Source organism: Etheostoma cragini, chromosome 11 (assembly GCF_013103735.1).
Source record: "Etheostoma cragini isolate CJK2018 chromosome 11, CSU_Ecrag_1.0, whole genome shotgun sequence".
In the NCBI taxonomy this organism is placed as follows: Eukaryota; Metazoa; Chordata; class Actinopteri; order Perciformes; family Percidae; genus Etheostoma; species Etheostoma cragini.
The window spans coordinates 24,486,171-24,508,193 of NC_048417.1; the positions used below are offsets into that span (position 1 = coordinate 24,486,171).

At 40.4% G+C, this 22,023-nt stretch overlaps 2 protein-coding genes and 1 long non-coding RNA gene across 5 annotated transcripts in view; 1 reads left to right on the plus strand and 2 right to left on the minus strand.

The window, feature by feature from the left end:
- Window positions 1–298: 298 nt before the first annotated feature.
- The window catches only part of LOC117952517, a 22,808-nt gene continuing 1,083 nt past the window's right edge, over window positions 299–22,023 (minus strand). Inside the window, exons 2-4 of one of the 3 annotated variants that reach the window (XR_004658428.1) lie at window positions 19,983–19,985; window positions 6,440–6,449; window positions 299–309 (exon numbers count right to left, since the gene is read on the minus strand). This is a non-coding gene — a long non-coding RNA (uncharacterized LOC117952517). Of the gene's footprint in view, window positions 310–3,411; window positions 3,423–6,229; window positions 6,241–6,439; window positions 6,450–11,298; window positions 11,313–11,446; window positions 11,453–19,982; window positions 19,986–22,023 lie in introns of those variants that run through there. The other 2 variants (XR_004658429.1, XR_004658427.1) reach the window with 2 other exon arrangements.
- On the minus strand, window positions 4,022–5,454 carry LOC117952514 (trace amine-associated receptor 7e-like). The gene is made up of 2 exons (XM_034884879.1): window positions 5,288–5,454; window positions 4,022–4,948 (listed from the first exon to the last, which is right to left on the minus strand). Exons 1-2 carry the CDS (start codon window positions 5,452–5,454, stop codon window positions 4,132–4,134), a joined length of 984 nt encoding a protein of 327 aa, XP_034740770.1. The 3' UTR covers window positions 4,022–4,131.
- LOC117952516 (trace amine-associated receptor 7e-like) lies at window positions 10,787–12,439 on the plus strand. Its single transcript, XM_034884881.1, has 2 exons — window positions 10,787–10,953; window positions 11,285–12,439. The coding sequence occupies exons 1-2, from the start codon at window positions 10,787–10,789 to the stop codon at window positions 12,099–12,101; spliced, it is 984 nt and encodes a 327-aa protein (XP_034740772.1). The 3' UTR covers window positions 12,102–12,439.

A 22,023-nucleotide genomic window follows, 5' to 3' on the forward strand; every position in this document is an offset into this window, starting at 1 on the left:
TGTTCTAGATGTTTCTGAGCATCAACACACCTGTCTGAAATGATCAGCTCATTAGTTTGTGTCCTAGGTTAACATTCCGCTGTGTACTCTGGCATTATGCTTATATGGGGATTGGAGACAAGACTTAAATAATTAACAGGTTGTATAGTTATAATAATAGACCATGTATGTGTTATTTTACACCTCTTCCTGTTGTCATGGGCCCGCTGCTGTCTGTGTCAGTCTTCCCTTTCCCCTGTATGTCTGTCTGTACTTCTGTCTTCCACTAGAGATCACCATAGAGGAACCTGGTCTGGAGGCGTGACCACACTTTGCCATCCGCCTTCCGCACAGCTGCAACCCATCTTCATCACTCCAGCTGCAATCTATCTCCATCATCCCATCTCCACAGTATATAAACCCAGGCTGACCTCCTCTTCAGCCCCAATTTGTTACTAACCCCTAAGTGGTAACTTGGCCAGTCATTAGTGCACGTTGCTCACTTGCCTTGCTATTGAATAACTTTGTTTGTTCTCGTCTCAGTGTCCGTGTTCCGCCGTCAGCGTATGCAGCTTCCTCAGACCAGCCTCAGTGTGACTCTCATCCATACCTCCTCTGTGTTTTTGTTGGATTAAACCTCTTTTACCGTTCATCATCCGTGCTTGTGTTGTTTCTGGGTCTAACCAACCCTTAACACCTGTGTATAGTTTGACCTATTTTATTTCACTATCTTATACGTGTTTGCTGTTTCCTTCACCTCTTTTAGCTTGATTTGTGCAAGTGAGATACAAAACAGGCCAGCCTGTTCAGTATTGATGTAACTTTCCTAGTTACATCGATACTTTTTTTTTGTAGTGGGTTTTGGAGTGTCACTTTGATCCATTCATACTCATTAAAGATTATGACATTGTCATGTCTTATGCTACTATTGTGCTTTCATCCTTGTGGTATGTTATTTTTACCCACATACATCTTATCGCAGTTTTGCTAAATAGACTACATATTTGGTCCTTTGATGAAGTGAAAAAAATGGTACCTGTTTTTCAATAAAAACTATTGAGGACATATTTTTCTTTGACATTGATGCAGCATTAAACGAGATTGCTCCAGTCGGCAGAAACAAGCTACAATCTAAGTTAATAGGACAATTGTCCAGCTTGTATTTACGTTCATAAAAGTGCTTGTTTTGCTGCTAAAAGACTCAGATTAACATTCTTAGTGTCTGACAACATTATGGAAAGGTTTTCTAAGGAGGTTGACCTTTCTGTTAAAGATTAAGATCCTTTTTAAAACATAAAAGTCCGCGAAATTGCGTTCGCTAAACCCAACAGACTCCATGTAAATAATCAGTGATTTTAGCATCGTAAAATACGGCTTTCTAAAACATCTCGGAGCACCGCTGGCTCCGGCGGTCTGGAGCCTGCGTGTGTTGGGTGTGCGACCATCGGCAACGTTTTGTCAGCATTTTCTTTCTTTCATTCCAATTTCGGTTCCTCAGTCACAGTGAAAACTGGGGACATTTCCGGAGACAGATCCAGCCGGGGACAGGTCGCCAAAATCGGGGACTGTCCCCGGAAACCGGGGACGTCTGGTCACCCTAGCTTACCCCCTTAGTCATTATTTAATCCTTTACTCAGTTGGCCCCTTCCGTACTATCTGGTGTACCCCAGCACCACTGCAACCCTCTTTACCTGATAAATCCTCCTCTCTATTCACCAGCTGGTCTCTCATTGTCTATTGTCTGCTGAGCTACCCCAACCTCTTTGGTCCAGCTGACTGGTCTACTTGGCTCGCCTCGACTCTACTCGCCTTTTTGGGTTTTCCATTACAAAAAAAAGTCTCTGGGACCTGCTACCAGGTACATTTTTTAGTACTACCTTAGTCGAGGTTCCAAGCTAGCTGAGGCAATCCCAAAAGGTGACGTGGAAACCTGCAGACTTTCTGGTTGGTCGGATCAATGCGTTTTTAGAAGGGCTGGGCAAGTTAACGCGTTATTATCGCGTTAACTCATTAATTAATTAACGCCTACAATTTCTTTATCACGCGTTAACGCAGTTTTTATAATTTTTTTGTTATTGTCAAAGTTTGTTGCTCACAGGCTTTGTAAATACTGCAAAGTTGAATTTTCTTATTACCGGAGTACTTCCAGTCTGAAATATCACCTTGACAGTTGATACCAGCAAATCATTCAACACACACAGTGGCGCGAGGCAGCGTGTGGGTAAGTTTAGATAAACAAAGGCAAGAGACGCTAACAAATACCATAGCGACGTGGATAGCTACAGACTGTTTGAAAAGGAGAGGACTGCGCTACAACTGTTAGCGCTGCTGTTCTTACTGGCGACTACTGGACTCACTGGGTAATCATAATTATCTCTGAGTTACAGTGCATTATACTGATGAAAAGTGGGCGCTGCATTCACATGCTCTGACTGAAATTATGCTGAGACATGCGCGGGACACTTTAGTGAAGTTGCACAGCAGTGGAATGTGTCAAAGTCACCGCGGTTAGCACAGATAGTACGAATAGATACAAAATCTGATTGCTGCTGCGAGCCTTCTGCCTTCTGATCATGTCCCCTGCATTGTGCACGGTCTCCAGCGTCCTGTCACAGTGTATGCTTTACAGCGCGTTGGACAGCGAAGTGCAGAAAAGTGTTGGGGCTCTAAACCCAGTCCAGCAAGGCTGCAGAGTTAGAGGAACAACAGAGGAACTTGTACATAAGAAGGAGTCGCTTATGCAACACGTTCCAACCAGATGAAATTCATCTCTGGACATGATAAATACATGGTGTACATTGAGATGTACACTAAATATTTTATTTAACTGCTACTTTATAAACAAAATGCTGGTAAGTTTTTGCAGAACAAATTTTACGGCACTTTTGTTCATATGGCAGAACATTTAAAAAACAATTGCACTATATACATTTCTTTTGAATTCATTATTTCATTTTGCGATTAGGAAATGATGCAATTAATTGCGATTAAAATTTTAATCGCTGCCCATCTCTAGTTTTTAGCAAACAAGAGTGCGGAGTGTGTGTCCAGAACAAACGGGACATTTAAAAAAAATCTAGCCAGACACCAACATTTCCGGGGACAGATCCAGCCGGGGAAAGGTCGTCAAAATCTGGGACTGTCCCTGGTAACCGGGGACATTTGGTCACCCTATCCTATGTTCACCTCTGCCATTCAAAAAACTTTTTCATCATCTGGTCCTACTTAACCCTGACACTAGTGTCTCATACCCCCCCTTCCCCACACCTACTTGTGTAAGGTTTGACTATCATTGTTGTTTTTTAATGAAGTTTTAACAATGCTATTGTCTCTTGTTGCTTTTGTCCAGTCCAAATTACATCACTTAGTGTGAAACATCAATAAAAAGACATTATGAATAATTGTACTTCATTTATCATATCTCATGCTCACGACCCATCAGACTTCAAATAGTTTCTACTTTAATTTCCTCTGTCCTATGATTACACTGTATATGTTTCCCTGGACACGTGTCATCAATTATTTAATGAACAGTTGTTAAACTTCTCGCCCTAAAAGACTTCATAGTGATTTTTAAACGTGTGTCATAGAGACAAGACATGTTATACAGGAACTAGATATTAATTAATGGCACTTAAATAAAATGATTAAAATCCCTTTTTTTCATAAGCTGAAAGGGAAGATTATGTTGTTGTACAGACAGTTTTATCAGAAAAACACAGATGTTTTTCTAAACTGAATCCATACATATGCATGAAAGTGGTGCTGTTTAGGAGAGCATTTTGTTGTTGTGTTAGGGTTAAACTATATTTGCTACAGCAAAGAAAAAAAGTTTCCCTGGTAAAAAAGACTCCTCACAAGAGTCATACATGTGTGAATTTAAAGCTTGCATTAAACCGGGTGATTACTTAGAAACAGTACATGGTGCTTATGACTCTTTCTTTAATCCAGCAGCATCAGAGAGATACAATACACAACAAGATAAAGCTGAAGAACAGACCTTTTAATTGTTGATCATATACAATTTAGACTTAAAGACAGGAACGTATATTGTAACCTTCTCTATTTCATAACTCACTCACTGAACAACAGAAACATATTCATTCCTTTAATCCTTAGACCGAGTCTGATCTCAGTCCCTCCACAGCCTCTCTACAGCATGTTGGTCTCACAGGAGCCAGGCTGCAGTATCTGGAGAGTAACTATGAGTTTAACTGCTTTTCTAAACCAGGGGTAAAGGAAGGCATAGATCACAGGGTTTAGGCCAGAGTTACAATAGAACACAAAGAGAACATAGGATGCAGATGAAGCATTGAAAAAGCTTTCACCTGCAAGAGAGACAGCGTAATATGGGCAGAAAAATGTTAGAAACACAACTACAAGAACACCAAGATTCCTGGCTGCTTTCAGCTCTGATTTCTTTGCCTTTGGAGTGACTGACAGCTGCAGTGTGACAGCTGTAATGTGAGAGCGGATGGCACGAGCCTGAGACACAGCCACGGCAAATATTCTCAGATACAGAGCTATGATGACAGCAACTGGAACAATAAAGGACAAAGCAAGATCAACAGTCAATAAGATAGGGTCATAGACAAACACACATGCTCCGTAACAGGAGTGATACCTCCCTGGTTGAGTTGGGACATCCTTTAAATAAAGAAGGCTGTAGAAAATGGAACAGAACCAACACAGACAAACACAGAGTTTAACTCTTTTCCCAGTGACTTTAGTGGTGTACTGCAGAGGGTCACATATAGCCACATAACGGTCAACTGATATGAGCACCATGATACCTATTGAGGAGGAGGGAATGTTGACTGAAATAAGAGTATACACAGAACACACATAGTCACCAAGAAACCAGCAGGATGTTTTTCGGAGAACTTCTAGAGGCATCAGCAGGAGGCCCACTAGAAAGTCTGAGACAGCCAGAGAGAGGAGGAGGATGTTGGTGGGTGTGTGGAGCTGCCTGGAATGAAAGAGAAAAGCCCCATTGAAGCATCAATAATGACAAAACAATCCAAAAATAAGAGCACAAGTTAGAACATTTTCCAATCCACCACAGAAGTAGTTACTATAAGTTTAAGTTTACAGATACAATGACTTGGTGGAGGTCACAGTAGAAAGAAAGAAATGCTTAATATTAGTAACAGAGTGGACATGAACAACAGTCTCTGGCATCAAAGTCAGACATTTGGAGCAACATCATTTAGAACTAACTCAAAGACAATTCTTCTAAATTAATATCAGCTGTTCACATTTTAAAGTTACAAATCCTGTATAGAGAAGCAAAATAGCTAATATCTGCCTGAAGTGGGAGATTGAGATGATGATGAGCAGGTTGAGAGCCATGGTGATCTGAGAGATGGAGTACAGCATAACGGTAACTGTTTGGGGCCATGGAGACAAGGGCTTCCTGCAGGAGGTGTTCAGCAGCTGGGGAAAGCAGAGCTCGGCTCCGTCCTCAACGTCCATCTGCAGAGATCTGCAGATAGCTGCAGCTCTGGCAGCTGTCTGAACAAACCTGAGTAAAGTAACTCATTTATATTGCTCTCATTTTATTCATCCCCTCCTCTTTCTCAGTCCCTGTTTGACTCTGATGCCCCTCCTCCCTCACATCCCAGCATCATCTTCATCACTCTCTCTGTAACCCTTCTACTCTGACTGTCGTTCTATCCAATCTCTCCATTGTTATTATTTACCCTTGTTTCCTTTCCTTTGTCCTATCATTGTCCTGCACATTCCTTGTCAAGTTACTTAAACGGTAGTCTTTCATTTCTAAACTTCTGAACTTTTAAAGAAAAACTTTTTTTGCCAGTCCATCACTAAGAAATCTCAGCACATAAGCAAGGCTGCAAACCAACAGTGAATGCCCATGACATCCCTTAAATGGCATTGCATTAAAAACCACCATCATTATGTAAAGGACATTATTACCACATGGCTCTGGAACAATTTGGAAATCCATTGTCAGTTAACACAGTTCATCGCTACATCTACAAGTGCAAGGTAAAACTCTACCATGCAAAGTGATAGACATATATCAACAACACCCAGTAACGCCACTGGCTTCTCTGGACTGACGCAAAGTGCAAAAGTGTGCTTTGGTCCGATGAGTCAATATTTCAAATTGTTTTTAGAAATCATGGACACCAAAGAGGTAAAGGACCATCCATATTGTTATCTGCACAAAGTTTGAAAGACAGCATCTGTGATTGTACTATTGTGTGTTAGTGCCCATGACATGGGAAACTTCCACATCTGTGAAGGCACCGTTAATGCTGAAAGATACATGAAGTTTTGGAGCAACCTGGAGCAAATGTGCTGCCATCCAAGCAACGTCTTTTTCATGGACGTCGCCGCTTATTTCAGCAAAACAATGCCAAGCCTCATTCTGCACAATCTATAACACCTGCACCACCTGATAATGTTGTAGTTTCTGTTCCTGTGTTTAATTTACTCCACACACTCTGGATATCTTTACTATCTGTATTTAAATGTTTTTTCAGTCACAAGTACTTACTTTTTCTTCTAAACCTATTTATGGTTACCTACTTTTGCTAAACTATTTTAATTATATGTTCAATTTAATTTAATTTAACATCACACACTTACACTGCAATATTGTTTTTCTGTACCATTGCAACCGCACTTTACAAAACCTTTATTTGAGGTCACTTACATTCAGCCATACCTTCTGCTCACTGTGTGCGGTTTTCTTTTTTTTGTGTTAACTTGTGTATTTGTTTGTTCTTGTTCTTTTTGTAGAAAATGCTGCTGCTGTAATATGAAATTTCCCCGCTGTGGGATGAATAAAGTATAATCTAATCTAATCTAATCTAATGACCTTACATCCTGCTTTTCTCCCATCAAAATAGATTTGGCCACTATTCCGTACATTCTGGTACACTCCGGCTGCGCTACAACCCTTACCCTATTTACCTACTAAATCATCCACAATATTCCCCAGCTCGTCTCTAACTGTGTCTTAGTGCTGCTGATCAGCACCACACTTTGGCACAGCGGGTCTTTATAAAGTTCTATAAAAAGGTAGCTCATGAAAACTGTGAGAAGGAAGAAAATAGTAATGTTTTGAGCCTTAAAAAACACTAAAATCAGTGAGTTAAAAACCCTTTGTGAAGCTGAGAGGATCTGTAGAGTCAGGAGAATTCTCTGTGGATTTTTGACTGACAGCAACCTGATCTGACATCACACATAGTAATTGAATCCCTTTTATTATTAAATATCTAAAACATTCCAATTTATTAAATTATTGTACTTATTGCAGACACAATATAAACTAAAAACATCACTGTTCAGTAATGATTGCATCAGATGTTTTTTTTTTTTCATGCTTTCTTCACATCTTTGAATGCATTGACACCTCATTGGTCAAGATGTCATCATCTGACTAACCCATGCAGGCGTGAACAAACTTCCTGTCCAGAGGGGTTCGGCCCAACCTCTTAGGAACCGCTAATTGGCTGCAGAACATCGTTCATAGAGAGGTAGCTTAAATCTCCCGGGACCTTGTGTGTATGACGAGGCTCACTAAACAGGTAATGTAAATGGTCATTTTATTTCATATTTATTTTAAAATAAGAAGAAAAAACACACTTATCACGTCAAAGAAACACTTGTATGATGATATATTGAGAGATCCAGAGCTAGTAGCAAAACTCTAATATTTTTGCCAGCCACTTCATCTACTTCTGCACTCAACCGACCCTCCCCATTTTCCCTGGGAGACAACTGTTTTCATTGCCCACTGCTGGTTTCCTCCTGTGGTAAAACAGCTTCTGTATTTCTCCCTGTCTTTCGTCCTTCATTGAGGAAGAGAGAAATGTAGACTAAACAAAATACTCAAGCCAGAAGCGTATATATCTGCATTCTTTCCTGAAAATTGAAAGTCTAGTACTAGTTTCCTCTTAATGAAATGCTCTGAATGAACTTTATGTATTTATTAATATCCAATATCCAACGCTGTCCAAACAACTCAAAGTAACCCTAAATAACTAACTAACCCAAACGCAAGTTCATAGGGTACCTAGGAAGCGTATGAAGTAATTTGGACGAATGATTCTTGAGATATTTAAGACAATGTACATACACAAAAGAACAAGCACACACACACAGAGGGTCCAATTTAACGTCACTTGCGTAACCAGAGGGAAAGTAACATTTGATTTTTACCCAAACTACAATCTTTTTGTAAACGCCATGCGGCTAGAAACAAGTCCCGAGAATGTCCAACACTGACGGCAAGAGTCCCGACCAAGCGCGTCTAAATTTGACGCTGAAAGATCGCTTGTGGTTGGGTCAACAACAACGCCAAAGGCACCTGACAAGGCATCGCTTTCTGGTGCTGTGGGAGAAAGAATGTGCTTGAAATACACAATGTATTTATGTTCATAGTGAAAGCAATCTCACCCTTAACACTGAAGTCCCACAATAAAACAAAAAGTTACCAATGGAGGCAGTGGTAGAGCAGCAACTCCCGTGATCTACATGTTTTGTCAAAAGAGTCTAGTTTCTTTAAATAGAACAGAGACAACGGCTTCAGTTCTCCGTTGTAAAGGGCAGTCTGACAGTACGGTGAAGAGATGGAAACACTGTAAACATAGTATACACTCAAAGGGTTGCTTGGCCGATTTAAAACCAGGTGTGTGTCATGGCAGTGTGTTTGCCGATGAACGCCTTCCAACATTAGAAGTCTGATGGTGTTTTTTCTTAGACACGGAGTGTTACTTATTGTGCAAAGGAATTTGAAACATAGATGTTGTAAACAGCTATTAGACGATGGACATCAACCAATCATGATTGCAGTCACAAAAACCACCAAGGGCTACAACAAAACTGGCTCACATGAGGACCACCCCGTGAAAGGAAGACCAAGAGTCACCTCTGCTGCTGAGGATAAGAAGTTGCAAGTTAACAACAGCTCAGATTAGAGACCTGATGAATACCACACAGAGTTCTAGCAGCAGACACATCTCTAGAACAATTGTTAAGAGGAGACTGCGCGAATCAGGCCTTTATGGTCAAATAGCAGCTAGCAAACCCCTGCTAAGGAGAGGCAACAAGCAGAAGAGATTTGTTTGGGCCAAGAAACCCAAGGAATGGACATTAGACCATTGGAAATCTGGGCTTAGGTCTGATGAGTCCAAGTTTGAGATCTTTGGTTCCAACTGCCGTGTCTTTGTGCAACGGAGAAAAGGTGACCGGATGGATTCTACATGCCTGGTTCGCACCGTGAAGCATGGAGGAGGAGGTGTGATGGTGTGGGGGTGCTTTGCTGGTGACACTGTTGGGGACTCAATCCAAATTTGAAGGCATACTGAACCAGCGTGGCTACCACAGCATAATGCAGCAGCATGCAACCCCGTCCGGTTTGCATTTAGTAGGACCATCATTTATTTCATTAACAGGACAATAACCCCAAACACGAAAGGGCCGACAAGTGCTGAGCATCTCTGGGAAGTCATTTAAGACTGTTGGGGAACCATTTCAGGTGACTACCTCTTAAAGCTCATCAAGAGAATGCCAAGTGTATGCAACGCAGTAATCAGAGTAAAGGGGGGCTACTTTGAAGAAACTAGAATTTAGTTTTAGTTGTCAGTTATTTCCCACTTTTTTGTTATGTGCATAATTCCACATGTGTTCATTCATAGTTTTGACGCCTTCAGTGATAATCTACCATGTAAATAGTCATGAAAATAAAGAAAACGCATTGAATGAGAAGGTGGGTCCAAACTTTTGGTCTGTACATGCTGTAAAGCTTGTAACGTGGATGTAACTTCACAGATATAACACAGTTTTCCAAACTGGCAAGGCCAGTAGCTAACAGCAGCGGTAGCTAGCAGTTGAGTTCTATTGTGTCTCAACATTCATCACATACTCAATTACTCTGATCGGTTGTAGGTCTATCCAATTGAGTGTAGAGGAAAGTTCTTTCCTGTTTCAGTTGAAACACGCCCCATAATCAAAGCCCAATGGAGCGGCATCAGACTCCTATTCTGACTAGAACACGAGTATGACCATGTCAGGCTAACCATATTTGGTCAGCTGGGGAGAACGAAACAGCTTAGCCACCTTTGTGAATGGTTTAATTGCTGCTTCACTCAGTTAATGTAAGAGAGGAAATATTGTTGTTCTTCAGCTGGCTGATTTGAGTCATCCAGCAGAGTTTTCTGGGCCTATCAGTGGGATTGCTAAAGAAGAATTACACATTCCTGTACTATGGTAAGACCACATGATGTTTAACCATGTATCCAGCTAATTAAAATAACTCACTTCACTGCATTGTGTAAGCGAAGTTATTATTGCGTGTGGCATCTTAATTTACCAGGTGCAAATGATTCACCAAACGTTGTTCCTTCCCGAGACTATTTAGCAAAGCCAACGTCTCTGTATCCAGATCTTAGTGCCTTCTCCTCTCCTAGAATGCCTCTGTGGTGTTTCCAGACTTTACTCCACATGGCTGTAGAGATAGGGCTGGAAATGCAAGACTTCTGTTCAATGAACTTAAAAAGTTATCCGTAGGACAATAATAGGACAAAGGAAAGGATACAACCAGGGTAGAAAAAGACAGAAGAGAGATTGGATAGAGAGACACTGAGAAAGGCAGGGTTACAGAGTGAGTGATGAAGATGATGGTGGGATGTGCAGAGTCAGAGAGGAGGGGCATCAAAGTCAAACAGGGACTGAGAAAGAGGAGGGGATGAAGAGAATGAGGGATAAATCAGTTTCATGACTCAGGTTTGTTCAGAAAGCTGCCAGAGCTGCAGCTGTCTGCAGATCTCTGCAGATGGAGGTTGAGGATGGAGCCAAGCTCTGCTTTCCCCAGCTACTGAACACCTCCTGCAGGAAGCCCTTGTCTCCTTGGCCCCAAACAGTTACCATTGTGTTCTACTCCATCTCTCTGATCACTGTGGCTCTTAACCTGCTCATCATCATCTCAATCTCCCACTTCAGGCAGATATTAACTTCTTTGCTTCTCTTAACAGGATTTGTAACTTTAAAATGTGAACAACTGCTGTATATTTAGAAGAATTGTTTTTGAGTTATGATGTTGCTCCAAATGTCGGACTTTGATGCCATAGACTGTTGTTCATGTCCACTCTCTTACTAATATTAAGCATTGCTTTCTGTCCACCATGACCTTAACCAAGTCAATTTATCTGTCTACCCTAATTTATAGTAACTACTTCTGTGGTGGACCGGAAAATATTCAAACTCTTGCTTTTATTATTGGGTTGTTTTGTCACTCTTGTTGGTTTATCTGTACTTTTATCTTTCCCTGCAGGCAGCTGCACATACCCACCAACATCCTCCTCCTCTCTCTGGCTGTCTCTGACCTTCTAGTGGGCCTCCTGCTGATGCCTGTAGAGGTTCTTCGAAAAACATCCTGCTGGTTTCTTGGTGACTTTGTTTGTTCTGTGTATACTCTTATTTCAGTCAACATTACCTCCTCCTCAGTAGGTACCATAGTGCTCATATCAGTTGACCGTTATGTGGCTATATGTGACCCTCTGCAGTACACCACTAAAGTCACTGGGAAAAGAGTTAAACTCTGTGTTTGTCTGTGTTGGTTCTGTTCCATTTTCTACAGCCTTCTCTTTTTAAAGGATGTCCCAACTCAACCAGGGAGGTATCAATCCTGTTACGGAGCATGTGTGTTTTTCTATGACCCTATCTCATTGACTGTTGATCTTGTTTTGTCATTTATTGTTCCAGTTACTGTCATCGTGGCTCTGTATCTGAGAATATTTGCCGTGGCTGTGTCTCAGGCTCGTGCCATCCGCTCTCACATTACAGCTGTCACACTGCAGCATTCAGTGACTCCAAAGGCAAAGAAATCAGAGCTGAAAGCAGCCAGGAATCTTGGTGTTCTTATAGTTGTGTTCCTAATATTTTTCTGCCCATATTACGCTGTCTCGCTTGTAAGTGAAAGCTTGGTCAATGCTTCATCTGCATCCTATGTTCTCTTTGTGTTCTATTGTAACTCTGGCCTAAACCCTGTGATCTATGCCTTCCTTTACCCCTGGTTTAGAAAAGCAGTTAAACTCATAGTTACTCTCCAGATACTGCAGCCTGGCTCCTGTGAAACCAACATGCTGTAGAGAGGCTGTGGAGGGACTGAGATCAGACTCGGTCTATGGATTAAAGGAATGAATATGTTCCTGTTGTTCAGTGAGTGAGTTATGAAATAGAGAAAGTGATGATATACTTTCCTGTCTTTAATTCTAAATTGTGTATGGACAACAAAAGACAGGATTATCTACAGTTCATCATATAATTGCTGCTATGTTTCCAGGGAAACAAGTACAGTGTAGTCATAGAACAGAGGAAATTAAAGTAGTAATTATGTGGAGTCTGATGGGTTGCAATTTAATCAGATTTGATGTCATTCAATCTATTTAACATAGCATGGTGATGTGTTGTAAAGAAGCATGAAATATGATAAATGAATTACAATTATTTATAATGTAACATGTCTTTTTATTGATGTTTCACACTAAGTGATGTAGTTTGGACAGGATAAAAACAACAGGAGACAATAGCATGGTTAAAACATCATAAAAAAAAGCTACAATGATAGTCAAAGCTTTCAAAAGTAGTGGTTGGGAAGAGAGATTAAGTGATGGAGTGGAGCAGAAACAGATATGTAATTTTAGATGTATTTTCTGCAGGAATTAAAAACACCCATGGACCTCTGCATCATCCAGATAGACAAAGACACATCTGTTTACCATGTCTCTAAGGTTTGCTAACCAGCAGGGCATTGGTCGGTGTAAGAGACACAACCAGATACTCTTAATGGCCATTGGGGAGGGAAGGGTTAAAGGCTATTTCCAAGTGTGCCAAAATCTCACAGTTCCTGAGGTGTGAAGCTCCATTTAGTCTGTAAAAAAGACATTCCTCTCATTCATTTAAATGGGGACACTGATAAAGCAACAGGGCTTCTTTTAAAAAAAAAACAAAAAAACAATAACAACAGTGTCACGTGATGTGACGTCATCCAGAAAGGTCGTGTCTGGTGTTGAGGTCAGGAATGGAGGGAGTAATTAAGGTCATAGGGAGACACTAGTGTTAGGGTTAAGTAGAACCAGATGATAAAAAAAGTATTTTGAATGGCAGAGGTGAACATAGGTTCCTCTGATACTTGCAAGATGACTGGTAATATGACCTTGAGGCATGTGTTGACCAGCAACTGATATGATCAAGAATGACTTGTCTGGACACTAGACCAAACAAATGACGCTCATCCTTCCATCCATCAATAAAGTTAAAACACCACACAATGATCGATGCATCATTTTGGGCCACTCCGTCACTGTCTACAATAAAAACATAAGTCATCATGTGAGTATGTGCATGTGTGTGACTAGGCTAGATACATCCACAAACCAAGCCTGTAAATAAACTGGTCCAGGGGTAACTATGTAACATCTCATGCTGGCACTTAATGTGTCAAATAGCAGAGAGAGAAAGCTCTGAAGCTGACACAATTAACATTTGTTGGATAAGTCTATGGAATTTTCTGGGGAAATAAAATAAATACTTTGTTAGGTACAGAGTTTATTATTGTTTGCCCTTATTGCCAACACCTAAGAACAGGGGCCTGTTGCACGAAAGTAGAATAAAGATATCCAGGATAAAAGAATAAGCGCAGCTTGACTTCGTGTGATCGGTTGCACGATTGCCAAGCCAGGATGAACAGGTGAAGCTATGTCAAGCCAGGTGTAGATAGCTGGGATAAGTGCACGTTCACTGCTTACTCACATAGACCACGGTATCGATCACACATTTACTGATGCAGAATTGAGAAGACGCATGCGCCATATGTTTCACCCAATGAGCAGCAGCTTCTAATGGAAAGTAACGAGGAGGTGAAGAATTTAATGTGCAGAAAGGGAAATACGGCTCTTATCAAACGGAGAGAAAAAGCCGAACAGACCATAGCGGACCCGACTGAATGTGTAGGGTGTAAAAATATCTCCTTAGGCTTTAGTCACTCCACATTTTCCAAAGTTGTAGGCTACACTGTGTTTTAATTGCTTTAAATGTGCTAGTTTCATGTTTCTGTTTTTATGTGATAAATGTGCTGGTTTTACTGTAAAGGGTCTTTGACTAGCCTACCATGTAAAGCACTATATAAATCAAATGTATTGTTATTTAGCCTTTGCCTTAAAAGTGAGCAGAGGGAATAATGTTCCTCGGGAAATGGACCCTTTAAGGACTTTAGGCTTAATTTCAAACCCCTATTCACAACGTGAGAACATGTTTTATACCATATGCACAAATCTCTATAAGCTATATCTAATTCTTTCTAGCTACAAATAATATTCATACAGAAGAATCAGAAAGGGACAACAACTAGAAAAATAAGTAAGTGACTTCAATACACGCTGTGAGCATATGTAAAACAATATTCATTGTTTATTCTTCTGACAAGTGACCGCATCAAAATAAAAAGACTAAGAACCATTGCATTGTTCCCGGTGTGATGAACGTAAACTACACTACATACATACTGTATATAGGCCACGTTATTGGTCCAGGGATGTGAGACTAATTCAGAAGGTTATGAAAAAAATGTAAGCTATAATAAAAAGAAATAATGACTACATATTAAGGAGGAACACAAACTGTCCTTTATTAGAGAAGGATAAGCAACAAGAAAATGAATCATGAATGTATTGGTCTCTAACCAGTCTGCCATTAATATCATCTGGGAATATCGCTACATTAATATTGTCACACTTAATTTTCGGAGCGCGTCCTGTATAAACCTGAAGCTGAGACCACGGACGCTGCGCTGCTCATCTCTACTTTTACAGAGAGAGTGGACACTGACGCGACTTGCAGGTCTGGCGGCAGGCGGCGGCCACCGGCCACCGGTCAGCGGCCACCGGTCAGCGGCCACCGGGCAGCGGCCACACGCCAGGCAGCCTCGAAACCGTACCGTCCCACAGGGAAAAGTCCCACTCCGCATCAGGGTGCCAGTGCAACCATTCCTAAACATCTAAACAACTGTAGTAGGGTTTAAATCCAACTCGCGACAACAACAGTGACAAGTAGGCTAATGCATGTTAATAAAAATAAAGCAGAACACACGTAGAAGACAACGGAATAACTGTTAAACACTTTTATTTCGGATCAGACGGCAGCTGATTTGACACATGAGACTGCAGGATTGATCTTAGCCTGGCTGATAGCCTGCTCTGGACCAGGCTAACCACAAAGAATAAATCTCCATGGTTACTTGGCTGGGTTTAATTCAATCCGGTTTCGTGCAACCGAGTCAAAGCTAAATTTAGCCAGAATAACTTGAATATCCCGGCTTAATCCCTTATCCTGGTTTCGTGCAACAGGCCCCAGGTTCTGAAAGCCACAATGAAGTAAATATTGTTCTTTGTGTGATTTCAATGCATTTCTGTTGAATCTTTTCTTTTGTCTCTATAGTAAAATAATAATTTAAACATTTATGTGGCATCCCTGCCGAATGCATATCTTGATAGCCTAGGTTCTCCTGAAATAAATGATGTATTCTGTGTATAACTTGATGCTGCACAATTGTTAATAGCTAAATAGCTATATAGCTAAATAAAAATGACCATTTACTTTGTGTATAGTGGCATCGTCAGACACAAACAGTCAGGTCCCGGGAGATTTAATCTGCCTCTCTGTGAACAATATCTTACAGCCCCTTAGTGGCTCCTAAAGGCAGTGGGCTGAACCCCTCTGGACAGGAAGTTTGTTCACACCTGCATGGGTTAGTGATGATGACATTTCGTCCAATGAGATGTCTGCAATCAGAGGTCTGAAGAAAAACAAGCATCAGCATGAACCCATCAACAAGTGATATAATCATTACTGAACAGGACTGTTTTTTCAGTTGATACTGTATCTGCAATTTGTGGGATGAAAAAGTGGAATTTTTGTATTTTATTTTAAATAAATAGGGATTCAATTAACATGTGTAATGTGAGAGGGGTTGCTGCCAGTCCCAGATCAACAAAGAATTGTCTTTCAACTGTGCAGCTCCTCTCAGCTCTACAGAGTGTTTTTAACTCAGTGGTATTTTGGTTTAAAGGCCCAAACCTTTACTGCTTTGTTCTTTCTCACAGCTCGAATGATAATAATAATGATAATAACAATTCCGTATATTTAAATTTTTAATTCCTGCAGAAAATTCATCTAAAATTACATATCTGTTTCTGCTCCACTCCATCACTTAATCTCTCTTCCCAACCATTACTTTTGAAAGCTTTGACTATCACTGTAGTTTTTTTTTCATGGAGTTTTAACCATGTTTTTGTCTTCTGTTGTTTTTGTCCAGTCCAAATTACATCACTTAGTTTGAAACATCAATAAAAAGACATCACATGTGTGTTTAATATCCATTGATATTAGCTCTTGTAACATGTAGTGGAAGGCCGTTCCAAAGGTCAGGGGCTTGGTAGGACAAGGCTTTTTAACAAACAGATGTTTTGTTTACTCGGGGAATGACCGAGAGACAGGCATCAAGAGAGGGGAGAGTGCAGGCTGGACTGCCGGGGAAAATAGTGTAATAAGCATAGAAAAATAAGGTTAGGTGGTATCAATGAGAAGTGTGTGCCCTTTCTGTGGCACAAAAAGGGCAAAAGGAACAAATGTTGAAGGAAAGTCAGGGACTTTCAATTGAATAAAGATTAATTTGCACCATGTGGTCTCCCTGAAGATTAATTGATAAGACAAACTGGCCTAAGAAAATCAAAAAGAATTTGTTGAACTGCAGGGTTTGACATAAGTAATGGTTTGATGGCTGGGGGCCAGTAAAACAACATGGTGGTGCAAATTAGGCTGGCAGTGAAGTGGAGGGGCCAGTGGGTGCACCAAGTACTAGCTAACGTTAGGTAACTGGTTAGGTAAGGTTCCCTAGTGCTGTGTTTGAATGCTGTGGGAAAAATATACAATCATTTTAAAATGAACGCTTTCAGTTGACATGGCTGGGAAAATTTCAGGTAACTACCATGACACAATGATAAAACACACTTGTTACCCGATGGCTCTTGATTGAATACGATTTTTTTTTACTTTGAATATCTAATATTTGCCTCAACAGTATGTGTTCTCTTCATTGTGGAAAGTTGTCCTTGTTGCATAATTTGAGAACATTAACAAATACACCAAAACCATATCAGAAAAGTTATCAATGATTGCTTGAAAAAACTAATTACACAGTACTGATTCATGGTGACGAGCATTGACATTTATGTTTATAATAGGTGACGAAAGTATCACGGCCTTGACACAGTGAAACCTGATCTACTCGCCTGAGGGGGGGAGTGTTCTGAGACATTTATATCCGCTTGTTCTTCTACTCTGTTTCAGCCAATCACCCCCTCAGCAAAGGTAATCTGTCAAATCCTTATCACAATTTCACCTATTTTTAACAACTAATCCTGTATTAATCGCAAGGACATTTTCTATTTTAAGAAAATATGGTGTATTTAATCATAATTCATTTTAATTATCAGATAATCTGTCAAATATAAACATTATCTATAACATAATACACCTATAACTAACAGGATGCTATATTTGATGAATTCTTATTAACGATCAATTGCAGTCATTAATTAGCCGACATTTTCTCCCTGTCAGCAGTGTGTAGACTTTGTTTAACTTCTTTCTTCTAACTGTTTGCTTTGTTGCTCTCTTTGTCGAGCGGACTGATTGCATATGTAAGAACTCTTAAGAAATAAATCGCTACAATAACAAAACAGTTATTAATTTAATTTATTTAGATAGGGACAAGTACACAATGTAAATATGCTAAAGTCAATACCATAGCTAATTATCATCTATTTTATGTAGGCAGATACACAAAAAGAAAAATATAAAAACAGTAAAAAGAGCGCAACACCCTCTTAGAGTGAGAGGCAAGACTAACACACGGCAAAATACAACAGAACATGGCATTTTCACACATGGTGAAATGTGGGGGACGGTCCACAGCGAGTGCAGCTGTGGTTTTCTAAAAACCAGAGTTTTAAATGAGTTTTAAAATTGATGTATGTGGGACGGTCCCTTATTGCGGGGGGCAGGCTATTCCAACATGTAGTTCCATTTACTGACAAAACGCCCAAAAAGTATTTTATAGTCCCCTCTGGCGGAGGCCCTTGTACTACCACCACTCTTAATTCTTTAAAGAAGTGACTCAGTGGGGGAAGGGCACATTGATGTATAGCCTTATATACAAAACAGGCACACTTAAAAATTGTAATTCTCAAAACTCAATAGTCAGACTTTAGTGGGCAGGTACAGTAAAAATCCATATTCTGTTATTTAAAAATCTCTCAAACAAAGCTGCTCAGTTAGTAAACTTCTGAAAACAAATCTGTTCTTTCATTAATTAAACAATCCTTGTTTCAAAAAAATCACTTCAAAAAATCTTCATCCTTTCAACGTTTTTTTATGCTAGTAATATTTGCTATGCCTTTCTGATGCTTTTAATGCTCGCTAATTCGTGGGCTGGTGAATCATTTCCAATAACTTTGTTGTAAACACACTGTGTTAACTAGCATAAGTGATCCAACAAAAATGTCCCATATGTAACACATGATCAAGCCAAACAACAATGTATACTACTATACATCCAAGAAAATATGTGTGTTGTTAATTGTCCCACACAATTACCTACTGCTCACATGCAAACATCCAAATTAGGTTGAATTTTCTGCTATCTAGTCATTCCTACATTTATCAAGAAACTCCATTTCAAACTGTAAAATGTTGCACATCTTTTATACATTCAGGGTAATATTCAGCTTTCAAATCCCATTAAAACCTTTTAAAATACTCAACCTTGTTTGAGACTTAGAACAAATGCCCTACTGCCATTTTTACATTAGTGTGAATTGGAGGAAATGTTCAGACTCAGAGTGAAGGACCTAGCTGACAGATGAACTGCAGCCAAAGCAAAATACTCTTCAATTTTTACATCATACACACTTTTAACTCTTTATACATTACTTTCGCATTAAGGGACTGTTGTGCCCTTTCCAACAGGGTACTTAGGGAGGCAAACAGACTTTCCCATCAGGCACAGTGAGTTTTTTTCATAAAACCAGGTGAATTGCAATTGCAGAATGAGATGTTCTGACAGAACCTGTTCTACCAAATAATGTTTCCTTCAGTTTAGGCTGACCATATTCTAATTTCCAAAAAAGAAGACACTCGGCCGGCCTCGAGACACAAATTCAGACAGGCTTCTCAGAGGTTAATGAACATGCTTTATTATGCCTCAATGGTATAAAAATAACTAATGTAATAAAATAAAACAACCTGAAACAAAGTAATCGCTCTTTTCAAGTAAATAAATATGAGATAATGTTCTAAATATGACCTATTCTGTGTCAGCTTCAAAATCCAGCTTTAAATAAGTATCTCTTAAAACCTTTTCAATGTAACAAGATAAGGTTTTTTGGTGTCCATGTGAGCTTTGAGATCTCCAGCACCTTTATTAGACACTGAAACATATGCACTAGCTTTGCACACGATGCACTCCGCCACCATGTGTCCCGACCGCTGTCTGATCTGCTCCCTGTATGTGCTCCCCTGTCTGATGTGCTCCTTGTATGTGCTCCCTGTCTGATATGCTCCCTGTATGTGCTCAGCTGTCTGATCTGCTCCCTGTATATACTCCCTGTCTGATCTGGTCCCTGTATGTGCACATCACAGACCCGCCTGCAAGGCGGCCTCTCTGGAATTAAGTTGCGTAGCATTGTGTGCAAAGCGCCAGTCAATTTAAGTAAACGCTTAATGGTCCCATGACAAACAGTGAAAACTGGACTGTACGGGCAAAGAGCACGTTTGGTCACCCTACTTTAGTTCTCCTAGTTCTGCTTCAGCCAAATGAGAAGGATTCAGGCATATCTTTCATGATGATGGTTGATGAATTTTGTCTGAGATATGCCACTAACACATACATTTTGACAATCCTTTGACCCAACCGGCTGCATGTCAGTTAAATGTCCAGACCAAGAGCACCAAAAAGTGAAACACTAGAGCGCTAGACGCTAAAGGAGACTTTTTGAGTCGCCTATACACCTGACCAAACGCTGCTTTTTGATGCGCTGGTAAGCCCCTATTCAGGATTTTAGTCATACAGAGGGAGTTCATTCAGAATAGTATCTCTGACTTGTTGGGTTGCTCCGATTGTAGTCTTTTGTAAGGCGGTGTCACTGCAGGTGTGGTTACGAGCACGGTAGCCGGGCACCCCGCTGATAACGGCATTAGGAAGCGTCAAACTCAGCTGTTTGCTGGATGCTGATTACCTGGCAGCTTGAGAGAGTTGCTTCCTCTCGGGTGCTGAGGTTTCATTAATGTTATGTGTGAATCCTGTTGTGGGCATGATGTTATTTATACTCTGTGAACTGTGAACACGGTTTGAATATTGAAGGAACTGGCACTTGTGAAGGAGGTTGAGCGCTACCAATTAGATCTGGTAATGGCTAGCAGTATGCACAGTATTGGTTCTGGAATCGTTCTCCAAAATAAGAGTTGGACTCTTTTCTTCTCCAAAGTTGCCCAGGGTGTGAGATACCGGGCGGGTGTTGCAGTACTCACAAGCCCCAAGCTGAGCGCTACTATGTGGAATTTTACCCTGGTGGATGAGAGGGACACCTCCATACACCTGCAGGTTATGTGGAGGAAAACCCTGACTGTTGTGTCTGCATATGCACCAAACAAAAGCTTAGAGTATTCGGCCTTCGTGGATGGGGGCTTCAGTAGGGGACTTTATAGTGCTGCTGGGAGACTTCAACACGCACGTGGGTAATGACCGAGACAGCTGGAGAGGTATGATTGGGAGGAATGGCCTCCTTGATCTAAACCTGAGTGATCATTCGTTGTAAGACTTCTGTGCTAGTCATGGATTATCTGTAAAAAACACCATGTTCAAACATAAGGATGCTCATGAGTGTATCTGGCACCAGAGCAACCTAGGCTGAAGATCAATGATCGATTTTCTAATTGGATCATCTGATCTGAGTCCCTATGTTTTGGAAACTCAGGTGAAGAGAGGGGCGGAGAGGTCAACCGATTGCCATCTGGTGGTGAACTGTGTCAGGGGGTAGGGGAAGACTCACACAGACACGATGAGCCCAAACGGGAAGTGCAGGTGAGCTGGGAATGTCTGAAGAAGGCCCATGTCCGACAGACTTTCAACTCACAGCCCGGGCTGAGCTTTTCAGAAATCCCTGTGGAGGTTGGGGATATTGAACCCAAGTGGACAATGTTCATAGCTTTCATTGCTTAAGTTCATTAACACTTGAAAATATATGTTTTTCTCGCCAAAATTTTTACCCTTAAAAAAGTGCTGCTGTTTCCACATGCTTTGGCCCTCTGGAATGACCCTGAGTTCATTGGGAAGTTAACATCCTCAACTTGTTGTTTCTAGTGGAAGTGTGACACTAGGCCTTACTGACACAGGGCTACACAAGTTAGAACACAGAATTTCTATTTCCGTCCAAGTAAATCATCTGAAAAATTAATAAAAAGCACTACTGTAAGCATATTAAAGGGGCTATATACTAAAATAGTACCCTAGCCTCATGTCTCAATTTAGAACAGAAAAAATCCAGAAAAAAATGACTTATAAAATGGATTTTGTATGAATGTATTTCTACAGATGTGTCTGTGCGTTTGTCTTATTTCTTATTTCTAAAAAAGCCAAAAAAGTGCTAAATACAAAACTTCTGAAATACAAAAACACATCCACATCAGTCACAGATATGTCTGAAAGAAGTACATACATATATTTATAGAAATAAGTAATCATAATTTCATGAAATGGTGAAATGCCAACAGAAGTCCATATTTTTGCCTTCAAACAGCTGTAAGAGACCACAGGAATAGTTTTTGTTGGCCATGTTTGGTATCAATCAACTCGTCTTCTTATTGGCTATACTATATAGTTTTATGACCTTATCTTCTAATTTGTGGACTCCACTGTCAATCTTTCCCACGTGGGCCCAATGGGGAGTGTGAGAT